This window comes from Symphodus melops, assembly GCF_947650265.1.
Source record: "Symphodus melops genome assembly, chromosome: 1".
In the NCBI taxonomy this organism is placed as follows: Eukaryota; Metazoa; Chordata; class Actinopteri; order Labriformes; family Labridae; genus Symphodus; species Symphodus melops.
The window spans coordinates 1783479-1807390 of record NC_136691.1 but is presented as its reverse complement, the minus strand read 5'-3'; the positions used below and the strand labels follow the sequence as shown (position 1 = coordinate 1807390).

General features: G+C 47.1%; 1 protein-coding gene across 2 annotated transcripts; it reads left to right on the top strand.

Moving 5' to 3' along the window:
* Positions 1-2022: 2022 nt before the first annotated feature.
* hivep2a (HIVEP zinc finger 2a) lies at positions 2023-23655 on the top strand. Of its 2 annotated transcripts, none has more exons than XM_079344806.1 (15): positions 2023-2327; positions 4998-5069; positions 5174-6521; positions 6759-8641; positions 8736-8996; positions 9300-9447; positions 9596-9686; positions 9783-11520; positions 11642-11799; positions 14173-14348; positions 15195-15296; positions 17459-18317; positions 18408-18516; positions 19711-19824; positions 20207-23655. In XM_079344806.1, the coding sequence occupies exons 3-15, from the start codon at positions 5531-5533 to the stop codon at positions 20873-20875; spliced, it is 7299 nt and encodes a 2432-aa protein (XP_079200932.1). In that variant the 5' UTR covers positions 2023-2327; positions 4998-5069; positions 5174-5530; the 3' UTR covers positions 20876-23655. The 2 variants fall into 2 exon arrangements, with proteins under 2 accessions (XP_079200932.1, XP_079200931.1); XM_079344805.1 differs by lacking the exon at positions 2023-2327 and adding an exon at positions 4822-4897.
* Positions 23656-23912: the final 257 nt, after the last annotated feature.

Here is a 23912-nt window from a genome sequence, read left to right as displayed (position 1 = left end):
CCTGGTTTGCGTCCTCCTGAAGGAGTCTTCGTCGTGCACTTCCTCGTGTCCTCTCTCTGGTCTTATCTGCACTGTGGGACGGATCTCTTTGTTTTGTCACCGTGTCTTCGGTCCTTTTTGTTTCCTGCACAGCCTCTCTCATCGTCCTCTTTCATGTTGTTGTCGCCTTGAATCCTGTCGTATGAAGCCCGTGCAGTAGACACACATGTAAATATATTCCTTGTCTATTTGTGTTGTGCACTTGGTTTCTATGTTTAGATTTGTATTATGCAGCAAAGAGGTGACAGACAGGGCACAGACACACACACACACACACACACACACACACACACACACACACACACACACACACTTCTTCTGTCTGTTTTGTGTCACAGGAATTCAAACCATTCCAGTTTGGTATGCGGCACCCCGGCGTGCAATTTAAGAATAACTAACCACCACACACACACACACAGTCACACACACAGTCACACACACACACACACACACACACAGTCACACACACACCACACACACACACACAGTCACACCAGAAGCTGCCGCTCTGCCTTCTTCTGGGTGTTTTATTGAAAATAAATGAGAGACTGCAAAAAAGACACTGTAGGAGAGGGATTATTGGGGTGTGTGTGTGTGTGTGTGTGTGTGTGTGTGTGTGTGTGTGTGTGTGTGTGTGTGTGTGTGTGTGTGTGCGTGTGCATGTTAGTGAGTGCAGCCTCATCTGAAACACACGCTGATAATGATACAAGTACAGAAGGGGATTTTGCACAAACGTTGATCTATTATCTTGTCGTTTTGGCAACATTATTCCCTTCTGTCATTCCAATGAAGCGGGATGAAGAGAGAGAGAGAGAGAGAGAGAGAGTGTGTGTGTGCCTTCAGCCCTCATATTGAACAGCCTCCCACACACTTTATAGAGCACTACACACACACACACACACACAGCCTTCTGTTCTTACTGCATGGCTGTTGCCCACACAGACTTCGTACCTGCAGGGTTCGGGGTTACCTGGTTCGTGTTGGAGTCTTCTTATACATACCTGCATGCACCTGAGCGCTCGTCAATCTTTTTCTGCCTTCACATTGTGCATCCTTTGGTGTCAGTCGAACATCTGTCTCAAAAAAAAAGAAAAGAAAGAAAGTCATGTCCAAAAATATTCAGGAAACTGAAGCTCAGCTGAGGTCGTCCTCTGCAACACGCATGTTGATCCACACGTACAAAACACGCAGACATGCACCCTGCAGACGCTGAGAAACGGGGCCATGTTGTTTGCACGCTGTGCAGAGAGAGAGAGAGAGAGAGAGAGAGAGAGAGAGAGGATCCTGCATTCAGCAGGTGTGAAGCAACAGACCAGAACCCCAAAAACTACAAAAACTACAAAGCTCCCATTTAAGAATAAGAAAACAACCTCAGCTCTCTTGTTGTCTTTATTGTAGAGATAGAACAGCTAGAGTTGGAAATCAGGGACAGAGACGTGTGGGAAGCCTCGGGTCGGATTTGAACCTGGAACTTTAAGCATAAAAAAAAAAAAAAAAAAACGGTGAAGTTGCACCAACACTCGGGACCTTTCTGGTTGTGACGCGACTCAGCTTTTGAGATGTTTGGACTCGATGTCAGAGAACTCCCCCTCTGTGCAACGAGCCGTCCTTTAATGTTTCTGTGCAATCACACCTACGTGATTATTATCGATCAGCTCCTTTCGTGATTTGGACGTCTGTGGACACGTTTGAGCGCGCGTGTGTGTGTGTGTGTGTGTGTGTGTGTGTGTGAAAAAAGACCAAAGTGAGATCAGCTCTGATACTGGAGAAGAAGGATGCAGATCTATCTCCACGTCTGTGCCTGCTGATCTCTGCTCCTCCCTCTTAAATAACTCTGGTTATTTAAAGCATCCTGACTGATCACTGTGTGTGTGTGTGTGTGTGTGTGTGTCACTGTGTGTGTGTGTGTGTGTCACTGTTTGTGTGTGTGTGTGTGTGTGCTCTGTTCTATTTTTAACCTCCAAGTATTGCTTTTTCAATGAGTCTTGTTCTGACCTACCTACAACTTGGGTGTCTCTTCATGCCCTTTGCCAGCCTACACAAAACAGCAGGCGCACACACTACCCACGCTCATACACACACACACACACACACACACACCAGTAGCTATGTCTCTCCTACGCACAGGAACTGGAGCAGGTTGAGTCGGTGCACGTATGAATAAATCTTTATGTAAGCCATTCATTTCATGCTCCCACTCACGCTGCAACCATTCAGCTGTTTGCTTACAAAACCAGTTTCCTTAAGCAAGTTCACACCGGAGTCTAAGCGAGTATTATCTGCATGCGGTAAGGTCAAACCCCGGGCTTGGTTATTATGGGTGTGTGTGTGTGTGTGTGTGTGTGTGTGTGTGTGTCAGGAGGTCAGATAGCTTGTTTTGGAGATGTGAGAGTGTGATAGCAGACGGCGAAGCTGCAACAACAACGTTCATCCTTTTTGGTTGAAGCGGCGCAGAGAGTTACAAAAAGGACAAGTTTGAAATGTGAAGAGCTTCACAGTCATGTGAAGAGTAAATATCGCTGGTTTGGTTTTTAGATAACCGTCATGTTGGAAGGAACCGAGCTGCAGAAATGGTTTCGGGTTCATTTTTTACACCAGTGGAAATTAAAAAAAAGGAGAGTTTTATTGTCGGAGCCACTTTGAAAACGTGCTACTAAAAAGAACGGTTTGCTAGCTTTGACTCGGAGCTAGCATCGCTTCACATGGCTGACTCAACAGGAAGATAAACTTCCCCATTACAGGTTTTTAAGAATGACAACGTTTGGGATACTTCTTACTTAGTCTCTTTTAAAGGCTGAGAGTAAAGGTGAGAGACGAGAGCGTCCACCCGTCCTGCGTCTCTCTGCCGTCACCCTTTTTCAAACCTGTTGCAGTCCAAGATGTCTGCCTCTTAAAGGAGGTTTTTCCTCTCCACTGGAACTTTGCAGAATGTTTCCCGAGTGCTCCTGGTGCGTCATCGTCGGGTCTTTGTAGATTAAATAGCGATGGGTAAAGTCCTTTTACCGGCTTTTATTAAATTGGGATCGTTGGTCAGAATCTCGGCTGTCGTCGGATAACTTTGGGCTTTGAATGAAATCTTCGATGTTGCTTTACAAAAGGATTTCTCCTTTTGTGTTCCTCTCGTTCCTCGCCGCCGAGGTGGAGGTCGGAGCACGGCGTGCGTGAACGAGGACGAGGGCGTTGGTTAAAATGGATGACACAGTCCGATTGGTGGTGGCGTTGGCTGGGCGTCAGATCACATGATCTCAGGATATCTGCACGCTTCATTCAAGACTCTGAGACGTGATCCACTGTGCAAGGATGAGTTTCAAGATGGCCTCCGACCGCGATTTAGTTTGATCAAGCCGAGAGTTGTGTGGACAAGAAGAAGAAGAAGAAGAAGAAGAAGTAACGTTTGTTCTTGGATTCTTGTTTCTAATTTGACTTTATTATGAGCGCTGAGATTCACAAAGAAACGATGAATTAAAGTTACATCAAGTGTTTCATGACTTTATTTCTTTTTCTGTCGCTGCATCCAAACTACACCTTCATCCAATCCTTAACCACTCTGGACTTAAACACTAAGTTTGGCACAACCAGGCTACCATAGTGTTTAAGTCTGCAGGACGTACACCATGCTAGATTTAGGATTTATGTGACTCATCGTCATACCATCAGCCACAGCATTGGTGGAACAAAGACGATCTTAAATGACCATATAATAGACATATAGTAGTTTTAGCATTTGAGCGTCCCAGTAACCAATAACCAATAACCAATAACCAATAACCATCGGACTGGGCTCAGAGTTCAGTGCTGGCCAAACTCTGTTTTCTCTGTCGTTAATGGAGTCAGTCCGTTCGGTTTCAGAGCACATTCTTGAACTCTTAACACCATGGAAAGTTAATAATATGACCCAGGTCTGAGCTAATGTATCCGGTGTGTGTGTGTGTGTGTGTGTGTGTGTTAATCAGTGTATACATCAAAAACACAAGGTAGCCCAAAGTTAACATTCCTGCAGCTAAGAACACAGCATGTTTTCCTCCCGTGCTATTAATAGCGCTCGCGTTGGGCCTTCAGACTCTCACGTCATCGAGCGCTGCGGCCGCACTGAGTTTGTACATCGATGAGAACAGAGAGTTTGTGTCGCAATCCGAGTGCGAGGAAGGTTATTTAAACTCCGAGATGAGGAAATACAAACGCAAAACTGCAACTTCAGCTGCCGTTTGTGTGTGTGTGTGTGTGTGTGTGTGTGTGTGTGTGTGTGCAGCTCTGTGCTTGTCAGGTGTTGCTGTGGTTAAAGAACGTTAAACAACGGAAACACACACACACACACACACACACACGCTGCGTCTCCTGCAGTGTTTGCAGTGCAGTTGCAAATGCGTGCAAGTATCAATGTTTTTCTCATTCCTGCGAGTGTGTTCCCTGCGTTCCCCTTGTTTGCCTCTCGATAGAGACACATGCCAAGTTCGATCAAACTTTGACACCCGGGGAGGAAGAAACGGTGCGAGCGCTGACGGCTGCTCTTCGATTTTGGTCTTTCGGGACGCCTACACACATTATGACACTCCGACGTCACTTCCACAGCGCTATTTATAAGCCTTTGTGTCTTTTTAGGAACAGCGTGGGTTTGCTTTGCAACAGTGACTCACCGAGTGGAAGGGGGAGGGAGGGGAGGAGGGAGGGAGGGAGGGAGGGAGGGAGGGGTGGAAAGGCAAAAAGCACAGATGGATTCCAGTGTGAAGAAACTAACTGAACAAACAATGACATTTACCTCCGCACATCAGGCGTGTACTCAATAACTTTGTGAGTCTTCTCTGTACAACGAGTGTACTGTGCTTCGTTGCAGTTGGCAGGGAACATGTTATGTGTTGGGGTAAATGACTGATGTTATTTAAATACCCCCCCCCATCATGTTCTTATGGCGCCATTTGAAGTAATACCAATATTAATCTGCCGTTTTGTTTTTTTTGCAGGTCTTATGGTGAGAAAACTGGATGACTTTTGAAGCTTCAGGAGGAGGATCTACAAGCACTTTCTAAATCAATGTTAGTATTTACCCCTTTTCAATCAGTCAGCATTCACTACAGATGTTTCAGACACTGTGAGCTCAAACTCAAACGTCATTTGTCTGTTTTTGTTTCCTCCTCAGATCACTCAAGGATTCTTCTCCTTCACATGAACTGGACAGAAAATAAGGGCGCACAGCAACTTTGGTGTGTTTACAAAATGACAAAAGGGGGGAAAGATTTCTGATGTCATCCACCAGAGCTCCCTTTTTATTTCCACTTCCTAATTCCTGTTTCCAGGCTGGCTTTACAATAAGTCTCTTTCAGCAATGGATGGGCACTTCCTGCTTCTGTGATATTGTTGGCAGCCCTCAAAGGTTCAGCTATCATGCCTGGTAGATTTGGGACCTTGTAACCTTCCAGAACCTGCCTTCCCACTCCCCCCCCCCCACCATCCCCTCCATCCTTCCTCTTCTAGCCCACAGAAGAGCTTCACAAAAATGGAAGCTCGTGAATCAGCTGCCGCTGGGCAGAAATGCTCAAATAAAGAACCGGTGAAGGAGAAGATGCCTCTGCAAAGGAAGTGGGCGTCTGAGCCTTCTGCAACCACAAAACAAAGCACTTTTGCTGACCCAGAGGCAAAACACAGGGAGGGTTTGCCTTGTGGCGCCACCGGGGGATCAGCACCTCAGCAGAAGTATGCATTTACAGGGAATTCTGGAAAGCTGCTATCTGGACCCTCTGCGGTTGGGGCCATAGGAGGTCCGCCATCTCAAGACCCCAAAGGGCCGTTTGCTCAGGGGTTCCCAAGGGGATATTCCTACCAGCTTGGCCAACCGTACCCTCAGCACCCCCAGACTGAGCGCTTCCTATCAGGAGCCAAACCTCAGCCAGGTCTCGAGCCTCATGCCTGGCCATTTGCTGGCCAGTTGCCATCGGATGACCTGTACCCTGTAGGACATCCAGGACATACTCACCCTCACGGGGCTGGTGCAGGGAGGTTTCCCCGCCAGAAATCTCCTAGTTTACCTAGCTCATTTGGACAGTATTCTCAGTCGGGCCCTGAGCCCGGTGAGGAGGGATATAGCAAAAAAGAGCAGAAGCCAAAAAAGCCCGGTAAGTATATCTGTCACTACTGCGGTCGAGCTTGCGCCAAGCCCAGCGTCCTGAAAAAGCACATCCGCTCACATACAGGAGAGAGGCCATATCCTTGCGTACCCTGCGGCTTTTCCTTTAAAACCAAGAGCAACCTGTACAAGCATCGCAAGTCCCATGCTCACGCCATCAAGGCTGGACTCGTACCATTTTCAGAGCTAGCAGTGGCACGTAGCGGGGACGTGGACCAGTCGTCTCCGGTGGGCGATGCTGAAGTCCACTCGGATGGAGAGCAAAGCACGGACACGGACGAGGAAGGCGTGGAGGGCTCCACCATGCTAATGGACAAAGACAGCCCCATCCCACAGATCTCGTTTGAAGCTGACAAGAGTACAGGTTATTTTTCCCACATTTTAAAATATTTTGAAATGAATCCATGAATAATTTCTGAACTTGAAAAGCCCAATTTGAACAAGACCAAAAAGACGTATCTGCTAAGTTTCTCAGCATATGTTTTTTTAATGGTGTTAAAGTTCTCTTACTCTCTTACTATGCTCCCTGCATATTTGCTCTTTTGTTTCTACCAGCGTCATTTGTTCTTTATGGCGTGCTTAACTCCTTCTCTTTGTACAGGTGGCGTGGAACCCGCATATGCAGACTCAGCTGAAGAGCTCCCCGTGGGGTCTATGAAAGTGCCTATCCTTATTGTCCCCAAACCTGGGGGAGTCCCCTCCCCGGGGATGGAGTGCCCACCCTTTCAAGACATTAAGGGGTCACACCACATGTTCGTGTCACAGATTGGAGTAAGAGCGCATTCACTGGATGACTCCCCTACCATCAAACAACGCTTGGCCTTGAAGCTTAATGACAGAAAAGGCCTCGACTCTGACTCGGCCATGTCCCAGTCCTTGAACCTCCTGAGTCCGCACAGCAAAGGGAGCACAGACTCGGGCTACTTTTCACGCTCTGAGAGTGCAGAGCAGCAGATCAGTCCGCCAAATACCAATGTTAAGACGTACGAAGAGATCATGTTTGGTCGGACTTGGTACTACCGTCCAAATACCAGACCCAGACAGTCTATCACGGTTGGCATGGCAGGGGCAGACCCCAGCAGCCTGGCCAGCATCAAGCAACAAGGTGCTAGTTTAGACATGGGTAAGATAGCCGAAGATCATATCTGTTTCAGGGGGGACGTCGGAGTCTCTGGAGATCCCAAGCAGTATCCAACAGGACCCTGTCAAAGCAGCACAGGGCTTCTGGAGCCTCCGTCAGATTCCGCTCATCTTATTCGGAGTAACTCCATGCCAACTTCCTCCCCTTCAAACCTAAGCGTCCCACCGGGGATTCGAGGCAGCCACTCCTTTGACGAGATGATGACCCCAGACGATGTGTTTTACCCCCCTCGCAGACTCAGGAGGCAGGCCGCATTTGAACATTCAGCCAACGAAGCTCACTCAGGAGAAGCCGAGGGCTACGGACACATGCCCAAGAATTTTGCTTCATCGCTCGGGATGAAGATTGGCGAGCGCAGCCCAGGAGTCCCGGAGCACATTGCCTATAGTCCCTACGGTACTAAAGTCAGCATGTCAGACAATGCCACAAGAAAAAGGAGGATAGAGAAGAGTGTAGGGGACGAAGAGGACAGCCCAGGGCACTGCGACAGTAGCTGCAGTGGTTCAGTGGAGATGATCGGGGACTATGAATTCAAACAAGGCAGCCTAGAAGGATCAAGAGCCAACTCAACAGGGAAGGGCTCTCTCCATAGCGCTCACAGCCAATCAGACAGCTTTGACACCTGTGCCAGCATGTGCTCTGAGGACATTGCACTGTTTCCTGACTCTGAGGGCAGGAAGGCAGTTGCGAATGTCATATCAGTCATACAGCACACCAACTCCCTCAGCCGGCCAAATTCCTTTGAGAAGTCTGAATCCTTTGAGCAGCCAGGTTACCAACCATCGGAAAAAGCTTTATCTAGCCAGTACTCCGAACAGTCTGACTCGGAGATCTATGAAGATGCTTTGAGCCCTGAATCTGCCCTACTGAGGACAGAAAGCATGGAGCAACAGCTGCACAGTGACAGTGACATGGCTTCCCTCTCATCCTCATCAGCGGCAGCCTCGCCCGGCCAACCATATCACATCCCACACAAACTAGTCCGACAGCCCAACATCCAAGTTCCGGAGATCAGGGTGACAGAAGAGCCTGACAAGCCAGAGAAAAACACAGAGGTGTCAATGGCCAAGGAGCCGGAGAAGCAGCAGCAGCACGTGGAGGAGTTTCAACTCCCACAGAGGAGCGACACGCTTGCTCAGATGCCATCAGAGAAGCTACCGCCGAAGAAGAAGAGACTGCGCCTGGCGGACATGGAGCACTCGTCGGGCGAATCGAGCTTCGAGTCAACCTGTACCAGCCTGTCTCGTAGCCCCAGTCAGGAGAGCAACCTGTCCCACTCCTCTTCTTTCTCCATGTCCTTCGACAGAGAGGAGGGCCTCAAGTCCGCCTCGCCCACCAAACAGGTACCCAGTTTATGTTTAATACTACAAGAAACTGGCTATTTCGTCACGTGTCACTCGTAGATTAAAGCTTTAGACACATTTCTTGTTGATCCAGGATGACTCCACGGCGCCTGGTGGTGGACCGAAGCAGTCTGAGTTCCTCACAGTGCCCGGCAGCGGTCATTCCAGCCACCATCAGCAGAGGGAGATGAGGAGGTCTTCGTCAGAACAAGCACCTTGCACGCTGCCTACGGAGCTGCCTGAAATGCGAAGCAAATCCTTCGACTACGGAAGCTTGTCCCCGTCCCGACAGGGGGAGATATACTCCAGTGCCAGCGCGATGAAGGAACGCAGACGTGGATATCTTGTCCGACAGGTAGCATTCGCTCACTAGTTTTATCAATTAATCTATCTTTATTTGTTTCATCCCAATTTATCACACACATGAGGATCCACCATGAGAAACGCAATTAGCAACATTTAGCAAATTAGCGGCGGAGGGGAGGAACTGCCCTTTTAAAGGCTTGAACCAAACCGTTGTGTACCCTGACCTTTAAGGTCTTCCAATGTCGACTGCCTTGTTCTCTGCTTTATCCACTTTTTTTCTTTCTAAGTATTATATATATAAAATGATTACATGAAGATTGACCTGGACGACTTCTTTGCACGCATTTCACAGGCTTCGCTGAGCGTTTATCCGGAAGCCGTCGCCCAGGAACCTTGTGTTGCTGAGATCTCAATAAAGCAGGAGAGTTTGGAACATGGGGCGTGGCCAGGATCCCCCCACGGCGGCAGCGATGTAGCCAGCAGAACCAAAAGAGTCGGCGGTAAGTCCTCACGAGTCAGAGTAAAGCGCTGGCTTGAATTTAAGAAATGAGTTTGGACCATGTTTTATGCAATGACTCAAATGACCCAAATCAATCTGGAATTTGGGACCAAGAATCTTAAACACTCAATATACCTTTTTTTTTTTAGGTGTAGGGTCCTTCCAACACCACCAGCACCAGCACGTCCTCCAACAGAGTATCAGTGAGGACAGCTTGCAGGACGAACCTCTCTACAGCAGGTATTACAGTTTGAGTTCAAACACAACTGACATTGTGATGGTGGTAACTTTTTTTTTTTTTAATTAAAATGTGTATTCATTCTGCTTTTGTTAAAGGTCCCAGCTCCATCGTCTCCATACTCAGGGCTCATCATCTGAGGGAGAGCATTCAGGTCAAGAGCTCATGCACAAAGAAGCAATCCAGCAGTACCAGAGTGCACATCCCTACCTTTCCTTCCAGCAACCAGGTGTGTTCTGGAGTCAGGATGTCAGTCAGACGAGCAGACAGCAGCTGACCCTCCAAGCTCAGCAACAACTCCAAAAACTCCACATCAGATCACCAGGAAACCTGTCGGGACATCCGATCCACAAACCTCATCACTCCCTGCAACAATTCCCAGATCAACAGCCGCATGATGGGAATTCTGAAAATCCAAGCTCTCACATGTACTCGGCCTCTTCCTCATCTCGCAACTCTCCCCTGTCTCAGCACTCACTGCCCACCTCGTCCAACGCTGCGATGCTTCTGCAGCAGATCCAGCCTGTCTTTGCCACCCAGAACCTCGGCTCCCAGTCCTCTCTGCCTGGTATGCTGGTTCCAGTGCGGATCCAAACCCATGTGCCATCGTTTGGCAGTGTTATGTACACAAGTGTTAGCCATCTGATATCTACTCATGGCAGTAGGCAACAGGGTATAGATTTAGGTGGTGCTGAGAACTGCACCATGTCGTCTCTTCCGGGTGTTGTGAGTGTCAAACCACCTGGAAGCATACTAGGAGGAATTAGTGGGGCAGGTTTCAACCTATCACATTTGCTGGGACAAACTGATTGCGCAGTGCCTCGCTATCCACCCTGCAAAGTTTCAGATTCACCGCCAGAGCAATGCATGAACACGGGGATCCCACTGTCACTGACTTCAGGCACCATATCCACGACAGACGCCTCAGGGTCTGGCATAGGAGGAAGCAAGCGCATGCTTTCCCCCGCCAGCTCTTTGGAGCTCTTTATCGAGACAAAGCAGCAGAAGAGAGTGAAGGAGGAAAGGATGTACGGGCAGATTGTAAAGGAGATGAGTGCGGTGGAGTTGAGTGGAACCGAGGGCGGCGGGAAAAGTGAGAAAGGGCAGGGAAGATGTCAGCGAGTTCTGAAGAGCGAGGACTCCATCGATGATTCTGAAAGGATGGCCTCTTCTCCCCCCCTGAGTGACTTCCCCGTTGCCACCAAGATTGCCATTCCTGTCCGCTCTGCCGCTCCCCATCAACCTGATGTTCCCCGGGCTGAAAGCTTCACCCCTCCTCTCCAGATTGTCACAGACCGCTCCCCAGCTCTGGGTGGTCGGGACTCCCCAGAGGAGCTTGACGTGGACGATCCAACCCACGAGCCAAGCTCCAGCCCTCAGGCCATGGTGTCCTCCGACGACGCAGAAGACGCCGACAGCTCAAATCAGCTAGCAACCAATAAAGTCCCAGTCAGCATGCTCGTTCAGCTAGCCACCAATCAGAGTGCGGGATTAGCCGGAGCAGTTGGCCAGACGCTCCTGCTCACAGATGTGTCTGATGCCCAGCAGATTTTCCAGTTCCCGAGTCTGCGCACCATGAGCAGAATAAGCTGGTGTTTCCTGAACTACACCAAACCGAACAGCACCGTCGCTGCCCAGCGGAGTTCCGTCTACAACTCGTGGTCCGTCAGCTCATACAACCCAAATCCTCTGAACCTCAGCACCAAGGCAGCGCTGGCACTGCTGAGATCCAAACAGAAGAGAAACGACGACTTGATGTTCACAACTGCAGCCATGTCCCCTCCCAGCTCTGGAAAACTGGTGTCATCCGTGGCTTGGAAGTTGAGGTTTGATCAGGTACGACTGTAACTACAGAACATGATTTAGAATTAGAAGTTAAGTAAACTATGATTTGCTTTGCATCCTTCCAGTCTCCGTTTAATACTCTCTCCTATTTCGCCGCCCGTTTTCTCTTCAGCTGAAGCCAGAGCTGATGCCGGTCGACGCCAGTCATTTCGGGAGGAAGATGAAAGGCGTGGTGTCATGGGATCGTTCGAAGGAGGAGCAAGTAGAGAAGGAGGTCTCAGTGAAACAGTCATCCAGTGAACCGACGCGCATCAAGATCTTTGAGGGCGGGTAAGACCTAAAAATCCACCACAGAGCACTTCACTGTGAAAAGTGCTGTACGTCCATTTTACCAAATCCATGATGACCCCCCACTCTCTCCTTTCTAATATTTCCTGTCTTCTGAAGTTTGTGATCAAACGTGGGCTGTCCAGATTGGGTGATGATCAATATTATCAGTGTTTAAGATCAATGAAACCCTGAAAATTATTAATTAAAAGTGTACACCGGAGTTGGAGCTGAACGCCTGCAGTTTGAGACAATCCAGCAGTATCATAATCTTTTATAGTCTAACAGTAGAGCCAAGGAGACCAAGGTTACTGGACTGAACAGACGGTGCAGACACACACACACACACACACACACACACACACATGCAGGGTGTTATTAAATTCAGCAGACAGTGAAGTCATTCTCTTCTGTCCCCACAGGACAATTTAGAAGCAATAAGTGGATAAAAGCACACAAACAGGGCAACCAAGCGAAGGCACGCACACACTCACATAAACGATGTGCATAGTTAATCAGCTACCACACGTCAGTCGTTGTAAATAAGGAGATAGATCCGACGTCTGGATTTAAAGAAGTCGACAAAGTGCGAGTCCTGGCGAAGGAAACGAATCGCTCACCTCTTCACGTCCCTGCAGTTTGAAAGAGAATCTGCTTTATGGACTTACCAGTGTGCTGCGGATCAAATCAAACCAAACAAAACAATCACCGTAATTCATTTTCATAACTGGCCGCAGCTGTGTAAACGTCTCCTTCGAAGGTATCTCACACTCGGCGGCGCGAGTTGAAAGACAAAATTCCCCTCTCCTGGTTGATGCAGACGGATTGTTTGATGGCCCTGATATTTGACCTCCTTCATTGCACGAGGCCCCCCCCCCCCCCCCACCTCCCCCGAACTACACAGCACCCTCCAGCCGCTGCAGACGGGACAGGAAACTACTCCGTTCACCAGCCGGCTTCACCGCCTCACCACAAAAGAAAATAAGTAAATGTGATGCTTCTGCGGCCGAGCAAAGACAGACACAGTTTCGCAGCATTTGACTGGTGGTTGGTGGTAACGTCCCATCCATGACAGACCCGTCCTGCTGCCAAGTGTCCGCTGGTTCACTCGAAAGCCTCATTTGGGTTCAAAATATCGTCTGTGACCGAGGTTTTATTTTGCTTAACGTCCTGTATAAGTGGGACCGGCAGGAGCACTGTGGTTGTTCTTTCTTCAGAGTAAAGAACCAGCAGAAACACAATGAACGCTAAACCAAAGAGGGGAGCGCGGCATTGTTCGCCGTTTTGCCTTGTCATCGCTTCAAACAAAGAAGACTGTTGTTTTTATGCAGTTGAAGTTGTCTCTGGGTTATGACCAGTTCAGCCTAAAGAGGGATTTTTTTTCCCCCTGTTTTATTTATACACTCGTTAGTTTATACAGAAATGTAAAAAAAAAGCCATTCCTGAGAAATGTAAAAAAAAAGCCATTCCTGTTCAATCTGCCCTGAGTTGCAAACTGCTCACCTCAACATCAACATCAACACGGTCAATATTAACAGAGCTTTAATCAAGCTTAAAATCCCTTAAAGGGTCACATCTTCTCCTCTTCTTCAGGTGAAATCAGTGTCCTCGCTCCTCTTCAACATGTGTGTGAAGTGTGTTGTTGTAAATCCACTCTGATCCTGTATTTGATCATGTCTATAAACCCCTCTATTTCAGCCCTGCTCAGAACAGGCTGTTTCTGTGTCTGTATCTTTAAATATGTAAATGAGCTGTGTCTGACCACGCCCCCTCTCTGGAAGGGCTCGGGTGTACTCGCTGCTTTCTGGCTCCATGTCCTATTGTTTACGGTGAGAAGGCAGACTCAGAGGGCAGAACAAACACCTAGCTGTGGGAGTGTCACCCACCTGGGGGAGGGGCTACTGCCCTTTGTGATGTCATGAAGGGGACATCTGCAAACGGCCTGTTTGAGCACACATTTTCTGAAAAGTGGAGCAGGCAGAAGACGGAGAGGATGGACTTTTCTCATCATTGTCCACACTGTGACCTCTCACCTCTCTTATGTTTCACCACAGGAGTGCTTGAGGAGATGATAAATCTCATGTTCTCCCTCTGCACAGTTCAAGGTCCGATACCTTGAACTGTGCAGCAGGGTAATTGTTTACTTCCTGGCATAAGAAAGCGTGTATGTTGTTGTTGACCTCAACATGTTGCATGCAATTTAAACTCACGTTACCTGAGCTCGTTTCCGGCCTTTTCTTCTTCTGAAACTCAGAGCAGCACTTACAAAGAAGCTCTCACATCAGCTCTACTCGAGAAGACTCAAGAACACGTCCTTGAGCAAAAAAAAAAAATCCTCATGCATTCTTTGTTATTCCCTTTTTTTTTTTCTTCTAGGTACAAATCAAACGAGGACTATGTTTACGTTCGTGGTCGAGGTCGGGGGAAATACATCTGCGAGGAGTGCGGCATCCGCTGTAAAAAACCCAGCATGCTGAAGAAACACATCCGTACGCACACAGACGTCCGGCCGTACGTCTGCAAGTTCTGCAACTTCGCTTTCAAGACCAAAGGTGGGGATCATTGCGTTTAGACTCCAAAGAGATAAATACTAATTTTTGTTGTTGTTGTTGTTTCTAGAAAATTACCATAATAATCATGTTGTGAGTACTTAAATACCTTAATGGACAAAAAAACTTTAATGACACAAATAAAGCTTTACCTGAACAGTTTTGTCCTAATCCATATAATTAAAGGAGCAGTATGTAACCCTGACACCTAGTGTTTAAAATGGGTACTGCAGTCTAAACTCTGCAGAGAACTCATGTTGTGTCGTGAAGCCAGCACTTCAACATAGCATGTTTCCATTATGTCTGATCACAGAGGAAGATCACATATTGCTCCTTTAAACACAGACAGACAGTCATGTATTCTTTGTATGATTTTAACTCTGCATATGAAGCTTTGACTGAAGGTTTTTTGTTCAGAGGGTGAAAACGGGGGATAAAATGTGCAGAGAGGCTGTTTAGTGCTGCTGTGGTCAGACATCATCGTATCAGAGGCTGGAGATGCTGACTCACTGATACCTGATCCATAATGAAGGGCCATTATCTGCCTGATAGATTTTCAGACCTCTCATCATCCTCCTCCCTTTCATGAACACTAAATGTCTCTGACTTAACGTTCGACCACCTAAAGCCAGGTTCAAACCGGGTTCGCACATTTTTGTTGTTTAAGTTTATGATGTTCAAATTTATGTCTAATTCATGAGTTGTAGATTTGTAGTTTTTTACATTTTCCGCCACATCTTTTATTCTTATTTCACCTCATGATGATGAGGCCACACACACACACACACACACACACACACAAATCCTTAGAGCAAGTTTTAAATGCCGTTTTGTCTGTGTGTTTTGAAGGAAACTTGACGAAGCACATGAAGTCCAAGGCTCATATGAAAAAGTGTTTGGAGTTGGGAGTGTCCATGTCATCTGTTGAGGACAACGAGGCAGACGAAGGAGGTATGACACAAGCTTTCAAAACACACACACACACACGCGTGCGGCCGAAACATCCTGCTGTCCCGTTGCATACATCTTTAACTCGCAGTGTTTCCACGGTGACAGTGACTGTCATGGAAAGCAGGACTTATCCAGACGACGAGGACTCGTATCAAACCACGACAAGCTGCTTTTAAAAAAATAAATAAAAAATAAAAAAATCTTCCACCATTTTCTCCTTTAAATATTGTTCTCCGTCAATTACTCAAAAAACATCGACACATCTCTGCTCTCCATCGCCGCTGAGGTCCAACATAGCAGCCAAACTTCTGTCGTTCCATTAATCAGCTGATTTGGAAATAATCTGAAAATGATCTCTGGGAAAGATTTCGAGGCCTCAGAGGGATTTATGAGATTTCCCATAATAATAAATGTTTGATAAAGGTTTACTTGAGGCTTTTTAGGCCTTTATTTTAGAGAGGATTCATAGAGCGAGAGAGAGAGAGTGGGAGATGGCGTGCTGGAAAGGAGCCACAGGTTGGAATCAAACCTGATAGCGCCCGCTTGGAGGAGCGCCGCTATAGTGACGCCTCCACTCTCCTCCAGCCCCCCTCCACTCGTTACCGAATGGATCGCCCCATAATGAAGCAGTATCAAGAGTAAAAGGTGGAAAAAAATCATCCTTTCCTCGAGCTGCGATCCCCTGTGTGTCCTGCATTGTTGTGTTAGCATGCTAATGATAGCGCTCTTTAGTTAGCTGGTTAGCTTCAATCACCTGTGTCATGCATTGTAGTGTTAGCATGCTAATGTTAGTGCTCTTTAGTTAGCTGGTAGCTTCAATCACCTGTGTCCTGCGTTGTTGTTAGCATGCTAATGTTAGGGCTCTTTAGCTGGTAGCTTCAATCACCTGTGTCCTGCGTTGTTGTTAGCATGATAATGTTAGGGCTCTTTAGCTGGTAGCTTCAATCACCTGTGTCCTGCGTTGTTGTTAGCATGCTAATATTAGCGCTCTTTAGCTGGTAGCTTCATGTAAACTGACACAGAATGATCTAAAAACTCTTCATCCAAATAATCAGTGAGTATGTTCTTCTTCTTCTTGACTCAAACAGCTTTTATACAAAAGGGGCGGAGCCATGTAAACACAGCTCTGACAACAACACAGCCAGCGGGACTCCAGCTTCTCCCTCACTGGAGCAAGATGTGTCTGAAGTGATTTTAACATCGAGGCGCACAGTCGGCTGTGTGTGTTGGTTCTGCATTTAATTGAAACAGACACACGCAAACTTTTTGGCAAAGACGGAGCAACAGAAAGTCGGCCTGTGAGTCGTCGAGACATAAACACGTGCGGTCGTGACAAACGGTTGTATATAACAGACTAACTGGAAAAGTAGTCCTGTGTTGGTGTATCGAGTTTCCGCTCGCTAAATACGATTTATTAACTCCAAACGGCTTCTGCTCCTCCGCGCTGCGTCTGGAGGAAGACGAGGAGAACCCAATAAAACGTGGAGTGGAAAATAAATATGTGAATATTTTTAGTTTTTTTTTAATTCCTGGCCGAGTGAGACACACGTCTGCGTTTACAATCTCTGACTCGTCTGAACACATTCAGCTCGCTTTAGTTTTCTTTTCTTTTTCAGATTTGAGTTATCAGCTTCATTTGGATGTTTGCTTCTCTGCCGTCCTACATTTTGGCTGAAGGCGGAGAAACGAGCCGTCTTTAAATGACTTTGTTTTATTGCTGCGAGCTGCTGGGAGTGTCTGTCCACTTCCTCTTCCTCTTCTTCCTTTCTCTCCTCCTCTTCTGTTTTCTTTCTCAGATTCCTTCACTTGCTCTGCTCTTCCTCCCGTGTTTCCTGCTCTCTCTCTCTCTCTCTCTCTTTTCCTGTTCCTCTCATTTGAATTTCCCCTTCCTCATATTGATTCTTTCCTCTTTCAAACCCTCTCAGTTTTTTTTGTCCTTCCTGTATTGTTTCCTGCACTTTCACTTCTCCCTCCCTTCTTCTTGTATTTCCACTACTTTCTTTTTTCTTTTTCTTTTTTTTGATTTTTTTTTCCTGATTCTTCTCCTCTGTCCTCTTTCTCACTTCATCTCTTTTTTGGTCGTGCTTCTTTTTGTCCTTCTTCCTGTTCTTTGTCTTTCTTCTCCTAATAACACGTCTTTCCTCCTCTTCCTCTCCTCACAGATGTCGGAGATGAAGGCCAGAGATCTTCGGATAAGATATCCAGGGCGGCCATGGCGGAGCATCAGTTCTCTGACGCCGACGACTCAGAGGGCGGAGAGGAAGACGGCGACGAGGTCGACGACGACGAAGACGACGAGGATGACTACGACGGCGACTCCACGCCGAAGACTCGCTCTCGCTCGACCAGCCCGCAGCCCTACTCCCTCCCCTCCATGTCCATCACAGCCGTGGCGTCCTCCTACTCTGCTCCTCGCCCCTCCCATCACGCCGACCTCTTGGGTAACTCAAACAAGCCGCCGCTGTTCGGATACTTCACCACCGTGCCGAGCATCCAGATCACGCCGCAGGCTCCGCACGCCGACGAGGCGGGGAGGGAGTACCAGCACGGCCTGCAGAGGGCGCTGGGGAGCAGGCTCTTGGCTCCTCCCTCTTCCTCAATGGATGAAGACCTTCCCGTCCTCGCTCCTGACATCGCCTCACCTTCCTCCCGCCTCTCCTCACCCGGGCTCGACCTCTCAGGCTGCCCCTCCCCCATCTCCCCCTCCTCCTCCCCGTCGCCCCACCGATACCTCTCCCCGTGCCGCGACCTCTCGCCCCGACCCGCCCACCTCTCGCCCCAGCGGGACCATTCCCCGCTCCGTCACATCTCCCCGAAGAGGGACCTCGGGGTGTCAGGGGGGTACAGGCGAGACCTCTCCCCCAGGAGGGGTCACCTGTCGCTGCTCTCCCCTCTCTCTCGCCCCTCGTCTCCCGCAGGGAGAGACTACAAGCGAGACCTTTCGCCCAGAGGCCGCCACAAAGGGATGATCCGGCCCGTGTCTCCTCGCCGAGGGCTGCACCAACACCTCCACCACCCGGGGTGAGTTCTCCTGACGGGGTCACATCAGCCGGGAGTCAATCCTTCCAGTAAAGACTTCACGTCCTGTGTCTTTGTGTTCCTGTCTTCCAGTCCTCAGAGTGGATCTCGGGGTCTCAGGCCGGCTCACCAGGTCGGGGTCTTGGGTCAGGCAGAGCTGGACCCTCAGGGTTGCCACAGAGGCAGCACGGAGATGGAGACGGTAAGAGCTCCCTCAAGGTTTTTGAATATTTTTTTTTTACATTTTCATATTTTTATCTCATTTAATTTTGCACTTTTTTTTTTACTGCTGAAACACCGAACAATAAAAGATGATTATCTTATTGTCTTATAGAGAGCATGATATTTGTCGACTCATTTAATGTTGAGAGTGAAGAAGAGGCATCTGCAGGCTTCACGCTCTGAACACAGCGCTCACTTTCACAACTTTAAACATCTCATTGAGCTGGAGTTTTTTTTTAAGGCAGAAATCTGTCTGAAAGTTGGAGCAGAACTTTGAGTTTTGTCTTTTCCTGAACCTGATGACGGATTTTGTCGGATAAAGTGAAGTTTGTTTCGGAGCCACGAAAAAAACCAACCGCGTCTTAAGTTTCTGCTCCTACGAGTTCACATTGTTGATTTTTGTAATGAAACACGTTTGCTTTGATAATATTGACGTGAGATCGGCTGAAAGGTTCTGAGCGAGGTCCGACGTGTTGAAGCTGAAGGAAAGAAAGAAACGTGTGAGACGTCTGTTTGGAGGAGAAACATTCAGAGAGGATGAGGGAGTGAAGAGTCCGACACACGGAGAGAGAGAGAGAGGGAGAGAGAGAGAGAGAGGGAGAGAGAGAGAGAGAGAGAGGGAGAGAGAGGGGGGGGGAGAGGGAGAGAGAGAGCGAGAGGGGGGGGAGAGAGGGAGAGGGGGAGAGAGAGAGGGAGAGAGAGAGAGGGAGAGAGAGAGGGGGGAGAGAGGGAGGGGGAGAGAGAGAGGGAGAGAGAGAGAGGGAGAGAGAGAGGGGGGAGAGGGGGAGAGAGAGAGAGAGAGAGAGAGAGGGAGAGAGCGAGCGAGCTGCTGGTTCTTGGCTGGCAGAGTCGTGGTTAATAACACGGCTGTTTTTCTTCTTAAGAGCTCCACTTCAGACTGCTGCTGAAACTCGCTCAGCTGCGACAACTTAACTGTCTGTAATAACTCAATGTGTGTGTGTGTGTGTGTGTGTGTGTGTGTGTGTGTGTGTGTGTGTGTGCTTGCTTTTAAACCAGGTTATAACATCTGATTTTATCACACGTGTGTATTTTTTGCGTCTGTGGGTTCGTCTCAGAGTTTCTGCTCGGTGGCTCATCTTTTCCTTTATCTCTCTCTCTCTCTCTCTCTCTCTCTCTCTCTCTCTCTCCCTCGCTCTCTCTTTCGTGTTTGCAGGAACATCTACTCGGATCACCGTCGTCAGGGGACCGGGGCGGTAGCCATGGTAACCAGTCCAGCCCACCACACCAAGTCCTGTTCAGTCACCTCCCTCTCCACTCTCAACTCCAGGTGGAACATTTTGTGTTGGATCACATTTGAAAACATTTATTATTTAGTTCAGTTTACTTGGTTTATTCAGGCTGCTTATAGGCTGCACATTATTTCCTCCCACTGTGCTCCGTCCAAAGATCTGATTGGCGGAGAGCGTCTCCAGAGAAAGACCACGCCCTCTGAGAGCGAGCGCTCCGAGCGCTCGAGTTTAAAATCCTTCAACTTTTCAGATCGTGTCTCGTACCCTCGCTTTTCTGCTCGGTGACACACGGGGCCTTATTCTAATCACATTGGAGTATATAATGCATGTGTCGGGAACTATTTCCTGCAGCGGATGAATCCATCTGTAACTGTGATTGTGATCAATTTCAGATTTTTTAACCAAATTTTTTTATTGCAGGTCCGTTCTCCGTTCCCGATGATCCCCATCGGAGGGATCCAGATGGTACACTCTGTCCCGACGGCTGTCAGCTCACCTCTGGGCCAGCAGGGGGCGCAGCAGAGCACGTCCCGCCTGCTGCTGCAGAAGAGCACGTCTGAGGACTCCTCAACCGGCGAGGCCTCATCCGCTAACTTCCCCTCCACGGACAGGGGAGGGGCTGGAGGAGGAGGCGAAAGGCAGGGGGAGCCGAGCCCGCCTCAGAGGGAGGTGAGGCAGGAGCAGGAGGAGAGCATCCAGACCTGCACCAAGGCCATCGCCTCGCTCTGCATCCAGGCCAAGGAGCTCGCAGAGAGAGGAGGAGGAGGCAGAGCGTCCTCCTCCTCCTCCTCCTCTTCGACTCCTTCTGCACTGTCCCCCGACTCCCACTTTCAGCAGCGCTGCCCGTCTCCTCAGCCGTCGCCATCACCTGGGATTCAGCACTTTAGCGGCCTGGAGCTCAGGCCTCCTCCCCACCAATCTGTCCCCAACTCCCCTTCGTCATCCTCCTCCTCCTCCTCCCCCTCCCCTTGTCCGCCAAGCCCCAACCCTGGATCTGAAACCCTCCTGCCTCTGTCATCGTCCAAACCTCTCAAGCTGGAGCGAGAGCGGGAGGCAGAAAGCACAAAAAGAAGCCGAGACGTGTCGTAAGGCTGCGGAGGGAAAAAAACGATGGATTTCTTTATTATTGGGATAAAAGGAAGGGATGAAGTGCAACAGAGAGAGAGGAAAAAAAACGACTTTTGCACACGTTACACACATTATCATACTCCAATTCATACACACACACTTTCTCTCTCTCTCAAACACACACACACACACACACACACACACACAAGTCATACAAAGAGAAACAGCTCTTGTCAAAAAATAGACTCAAGTGGACTTTTGCAGTTTGAACGTACGTGTACCTACAGCATGCCTCTTCATACCAGGGCCTGCTCTATGAAAACTTTTCTTATTTAAAGACTTTTTTTTTGTTTTTGTTTTTTTTTAAGGATCTGTATACAGTTTTACATGTATGTGAACTAAATACCAACACATGAGCCCGACCAAAAACTGCTAGAAGAAAACACGAACGGACTCTGGTTTAAGCGGTACGTCAAGAAAAAAAAAAAAAAAAAAAAAAAAAGTCAGACAGCTATGTGTGTGCCTTTTCTTTCAACGTTAGTTTGTTCTTTGCTTATATTCTTATAAGCAAACAAAGCAGGAAGGTAAATGTAAATACAATACTATCATGTATCAGCTTTGTAAGAAATGCAACTTTCTCCCCCGCCTCCCCCTTTTTTCTCCTCCCCACACCTCCTGTGGTTTTTTGTTATGGACACCTTAAAGTCTCAACAAGCGATGTGAAGTTATGGATATTACGATTATTACGTACGGTTGCACTAAAACATATTTTTATATGAGTGAAATTTTAAAAAATGGCTTTTTTGTGTACAGCAGCGATTCTATAATACTATTTATTATTGTTACCATGTTTCATAAAATTGTAAATTTTTTCTTAAATGTCGTGGATGCCTTTTTCTATGTATGTAAAGCATGGGGTTTTTTGCTATTGCTTACATTAGGGCGAGGATATGTACACTGTACTATGGCTTTATATATGTTAGACCTGCCTATTTATATACATCTGAGTGAGCCTCCTCTACTTGGAGCTATATATACATAGAAGTAAGATTTACCATCATATATATACCCCGCATATGAATACATACAGTATAAAGAATCTCTATCTATCTATCTATCTATCTATCTATCTATCTATCTATCTATCTATCTATCTATCTATCTATCTATCTATCTATCTATCTATCTATCTATCTATCTATCTATCTATCTATCTATCTATCTATCTATCTATCTATCGAGCTCGCTAGCTAGCTAGATAGCTAGCTATCTAGCTATCCATCTATCTATCCATCTAGCTAGAGATAGCTAGCTAGCTAGCTAGCAAGCCAGAGATAGCTAGAGATAGCTAGCTATCTAGCTATCCATCTATCTATCTATCTAGTTAGCTATCTAGCTATCGAGCTAGCCAGAGATAGCTAGATAGCTTGCTAGCTATCTAGCTATCTATCTATCTGCACTTAACATGTAGAATGACATTCACATTATGGTTATGCTACTTTGCTTGTACATTTTCTCCACTAACGTTCGCCTGTCCCTTCTCGTCGTGATTTCTCGCAAATGTTTATTCTTTTTTTTCTCTCTCTCGCACTTTCAAGGTAAATTTTTTGCGTCTGTGATTTTTTACGAGACTCGCTCTCAGCATTAAATGAATGAACACGCCTTTATTGCACCGTGGCATTACGCTTCAATCGTTGTTTTTTTTAAACCCCCACTCCTCCGTCCTACGAGCTCCTCCCCCCAGAACCGCCTCGTGCTAGACGAATATCACTCGTTACGCTGATGACATGCTACTATTCTCAAACGAATCCAGTTTTAAACGGGGAAAACATTCCAGTCCATGTAAATAGTCGTCCAACTCCCCTAAACACACACACACACATTTACTCGTCATTGATGCACACTATGGCCATGGCAATCAACCAATTCAAACTCTTATTTAACGGCTTTATTTCTGAGGACACGCGGACAGAAAACACACCAAACTCTCTGACGAATGCACCTTATACGTCTTTGCATCTCTTCTATAAGAGTCCCAGGTCTCTGGTCAGTTTATTATTATTATTATTATTATTTGCAGCAAACTTTGATTGAAAACGTTTTTGGAGAACGCTTCTGCACTCTGAACCCGAAAATTGTAATGATACATTTAGCAGTTGTGACATTGAGGCTTTCTGCACTGCTTTCTTGAACCCTGCTGTGACCCCTCCTCCTGCTTCTCCTCTCCTGGGTATCTTTTGTGTAGCTAAGCAATATTTAGCCAAACCTCTGCTCACCAGCAGGGAATGTATTTGTTGCAAGGCAACAATAATCATAAGTCCTCAAATCAGGAGAAGAAGGGAGCAGTTTGGGGTTGTGGTGTTTTCAGTGACACAACTCTTTTCTCTGTTGGACAGTTTTGGGTGGAGTCGGGCAGGCTGCAATGTGAGTGTGTACAGTATCTTTGTCTGTATCAGTGTGTATTTGACCAGTATATCCTCTTCTTACAACTTTTTTCTATTTCGAACCCCCCCCCCCCTCTGTTATGTACACTTATCATGACAACGATGATGTCTTTAAAAAAAAAATCTTTTTCTCTCTTTCAAAGATATCAAAGCACAAAGTCATTGTTTAGAAATGACAACGATAGAAAAAAAAAATAGACAAAAAAAAAGTAAACGTGCATATAAAAAAAAGGGTAACGTTTGTGACGCTGTTCTGTGGAATTAATACAAATATCATGTATGAACCCAACAACAAGAGATGGCCGTAGAAGTGGAAAAAAAAGGATTGTTGTTTTCAAATAAATATGAATAGAATCATGTTTGCCTTTTCTCTTTTGTGACGTCTTTCAAGGTTTTATGGATCCATTTTTTTTAATTTCAGACTTCAAACTGATCTAAATATTGATTTCTTCTGCTTTTAGTACCACGTTTAATGGCCTTACAGTTGTGTTAGAGTATAAACTGAAAATACGTTATTTTTTATAAAATTATATAAAATAGAAATTTCCACTGAAAGTACTCAGAAATGTTAATCTGGGAATAATTCTTCAAGGAATTAAATGTAAAACTGTTGA